This window comes from Rhagoletis zephyria, unplaced genomic scaffold, assembly GCF_001687245.7.
Source record: "Rhagoletis zephyria isolate East Lansing unplaced genomic scaffold, Rhagoletis_zephyria_1.1 Rzeph_scaffold_08361, whole genome shotgun sequence".
NCBI lineage: Eukaryota > Metazoa > Arthropoda > Insecta > Diptera > Tephritidae > Rhagoletis > Rhagoletis zephyria.
The window spans coordinates 21088-25039 of record NW_016165441.1 but is presented as its reverse complement, the minus strand read 5'-3'; the positions used below and the strand labels follow the sequence as shown (position 1 = coordinate 25039).

Here is a 3952-nt window from a genome sequence, read left to right as displayed (position 1 = left end):
ATACAACCCTGTGTTTTCCCGCCATCTGTGGGTCATTAGCGTTAAAATGTAAAGAATTCGTTCCCTACTAGTGTTTAGACTCAACTAAGATCAGATTAGATTTATTCCGGTTTTTGAAAAAATTTGAAATCCACTCCTCTACTCCGCTTGACTTCAAATCTATTCCGTTTTTTTCATTCATGTTATGCCCCTCTTGGGGCCGTTTTTTGAGTGTTCACCACCGGTTTCAGCAAAAAAAATTGAAAGTTAGTTAAAAAGTAGTAACTCTTTCATAGCAATGCGTCAATAAAGTAACATCGTTATTTTTTGATGTATGGCTGTACAAATTGGCGGTTGCAGAACTTTACTTAAGTTGTTAAAAAATATATGTAGAATGAAATTTATATAAAGTAGAAAAGGTTTGCTTTTCAAAAAAAACTAAGTGTTAGATACGTTCTACTTTATAGAAAATTCTAAAAATTACCTTAATATGTGACATATTATCCTTACATTGCTTCGCGTTCTTATTTTGCATGAATAGAAAATATTTTAGTCAAACAATTAATGTCAGAAACAAAAATAAAAAATTCAATCTAGTACGGAAAATTTGTTTTTGCTCCGATTTTTGCAGCGATTTAGTACTGAATCGAGTTTTTGAGGTCCGAACACTGTTCTGTACATTTGTACTGTTTTATAAACCTCAAACCGCAGTGTGGACAGCAATAGTTAGTGATGTGGTTAAGTGTTACACATTCCTCTAATGCCACTATAGTATGTTAAAGCGGATACGTCTCTTAATTTATAACCTTCCCATTGATTGAACAAGAAATAGGGAATTCATCAGAAATATCTATCTATTTTTGCCACTCCCACAATTTTAAGGAAACAAGTTTAAAATACATATGTAAATTTTAAGTAAAGCTTTTTACGTTTAATTTCGAATAGATCAGTTTAAAGTTTTCCCGAATTTCAAAATATGATCGAAATATTTTAAATATTATGTCTAAAATCTTACCCTACATGCCTAAGCGTTTGCCACATAACTTCACGCAATTCTTAGAAATCACATATATATGTATATGTACTGTATGTATGTATGTACATATCGAGCCCTAACCGCCAAGAAACGTAAGAGATTTTTATGCTCCTAGAGCCTCTAGGTGAATTACTGCATCAAACAGACCATTTTGAACGAAAATGTCGCTTACGTTTTATTGGCTGTTAGGGCTCGATTTGCATTATGTAATTTCGAAATTTGTGTAATGAAATAACCCAATAAACATTGTGGTGAATGTTCGAAAATGACCTTCGATATCAAATATGCATATCGAACTGGGAACGAACTCATAACCAACCTTAGTTTTCCAACGTTCATAGTATATTGGAAATACATTTGAGATGGATTCGAAAAAAAAATAGAAAAGCTAGTAAGTAACAAGAGAGAAGTCCAGAAATCCAGCCAAGGCGAATTCGTATAAGGTGGTAGCGGTAGTACAAAACAAAAACTTAACATCTATTTTGTTTTCGCTTTCGATACACAAATGTCAAATTTTCAGCTATTCTTCGCTCAACGAAGAAGAGGGAAAGAAAATTTCAACATTCTCATTTTCTCACTCACTCATAAGAAACTTTGGCACGTGTGTATCGAGGCGAATCAGATCAGCTGTTCTAGCAACACCATTTCATATAAATTCGCCTTGAATATAAGACAATCACTCTTCCTCATTAAAATTTGAATTCCATAATGGGCTGGATTTCGAGTTCATAACGAAGGTTCCGTTTTGCTGGAGAATGGCCTAGTTCTCGAATCGAATACTAACCTATTCCAAATTCGTTATCGAAGGTGAGACTCGAAAAAAATATTTATTTTCCAGTCATTTTCGAATGTGAACCAAGCCCAATGTATATTGGAAAATTACGCAATGAGCGAAAACGTTCAACATTGTCTTAATAACTTTACAGTTTACCAAAACTTTTTCTTGTTTCTTTTCATCTCCGTAGAACCAAAACCGCTCGTCACAATCGGCAGCTCAACCGATTTAGACACTGAGAGCTTAGACGAAATCAATTTGAACACAAACAGCGACGAAACGCAATCAGCAACCGACACCGCTGGGCTCAACGATCCGAACGCAAACCAACTCTGGTCCGAGACGAACAATCAGCCATCCGATTCAATACTTACTCAGGCAGCGTCTTCCTTCTCTGCATTGCCATCGGTGGCTTCGAGTGTTTTATCGACATTTTCCAAACGAATCTCTGAGTATTCTGGCTCAAACAGTCGCGAAAGAACACCGACAAGTGACAACGGCACCTTAGCATCACAGTTGGATATACAACCAACGTACTTGCAACAGCAATTCCCGTCACCACCACAACAACAACAACAGCAACCATCTGTTCAAAAACAATATCCGTACTATAGCAACCTACAAGTAAACGCGCCACCTACAGTAGGGGCCGCCCAGCCTACTGGTAATCCAGTACTCGAAGCATCGGAGAGCCACGCAGCATCACCACCAGAACCGCCCAAATTCTACACACCCACGGAATTTACAAATCTGCCCACAGCTAATGTACCGCCTCCACCGATACCAGGTGGACAGAACACTTACCGTTTAGCGGCGAAGAAGAAGTTATATGCCCCCATACCAGGACTATCAGAACAACCAGCAGCCCCTGTTGCTCCGACCATAGATCCTTTAAGCTCGACAGCTCCTTTTCAGGGCGTACCACCGCTACCAACACAGACCACATCGGTAACAGATCCGTTTGGGTTTCCAACGCAGTCACTCAAGCAGGAAGAGCGTAAGACTGGTGGTCTCTTTGCAAACATCAGCAATCTGGTACCAAGTGGAGTGCTGCAAAATATCTCCGGTTTAGTACAAACAGCAGCAGATACTTTTACGCAGGGCTCAAATAAACAATTCACTGAAGAGCATTCACAACAACCATACTACGGCTATTCGGGTGCATATCAACAACTACCACTAGAGGTCGCAAGTGCTCCTGCAGGCCAATATTTTGCTACTAGCATAGTGCCACCGCTGCCTTTCGCACCACAGTCCCACTCTGCCCTCTTAGAGGGAAACCCATCGGCATCTGAACTCTTTGCACCTATACAGTTGCCACCTTCGCAACAAAGTGTTTCCCAAGGGCAAGCGCCAACAACACAGCAAACTTCAAATTTATTTGAACAGCGTCCGACACCGTCTCTGAGCCAGCCTGCGCCACCACCACCCACGTCGGGTTTTGTAGCTGCGCCACCGAAAAGCGTCCCGCCAGAGTCTAGCAAACAACGTCCATCAGCCTCGACAACACCTATTGCTTACTTTGATCCCACAAAACAGACGTCTTCACTAGGTCCGCTATTTGCGGGTGCGGAACAGCAAGAGGTCAACGCAGCACCACTCGCAGCCACTGGAAAGCCATTTACACCAGCGGTGTTATCGCCGCAAGAAAATTATCCAACAACAGCTACAGCGCCTTGTCCTTTAAACGAACCACAGATACAGACCAAGCTTCTTACACCCGCAGAGGTGGTCCAGCAACCATTTTCAACTGGTTTGCCATTTATCAATCAAAAAGGTTTTGGTGCAAGTAACGCAGCACATCTGCCACTAATACCAGAAACAAGTAGCAAGGACGCTACATGTCCTCCTCAATCGACAAGTACTTTTTTACCACCGCCGACCCAACAAATTGTTGTCGGTAATCAGGCGCCTCTTCCTCCAACTACCGGCGGCTCGACTTCATTTCGCTTGCAGAAGGGTACACGGCTCTATAAGAGTCCTCTGACCACCGCGGAGACTGCGCCCGTCCACGTACAGCCGGATATAGTTCAGTCACTCGTACCACCTACAAGTTTATTTAATCCTTTTGGCTCGTCAGTGGCAGCAAGTGTGCCACATCCTCTAGCTCCTTCTGCTACTCCAACTTTGGTGCCAAGTTATTTCATTGCTCAGCCATCGGA

At 41.6% G+C, this 3952-nt stretch overlaps 1 protein-coding gene across 1 annotated transcript in view; it reads left to right on the top strand.

Moving 5' to 3' along the window:
• The first annotated feature begins 1901 nt into the window (after positions 1-1901).
• The window catches only part of LOC108374990 (SEC23-interacting protein-like), a 13945-nt gene continuing 11894 nt past the window's right edge, over positions 1902-3952 (top strand). Inside the window, exon 1 of the mRNA XM_017631055.1 lies at positions 1902-3950. Within this exon, the coding sequence (XP_017486544.1) occupies positions 1902-3950 (2049 nt within the window). The remainder of the gene's footprint in view (positions 3951-3952) is intronic.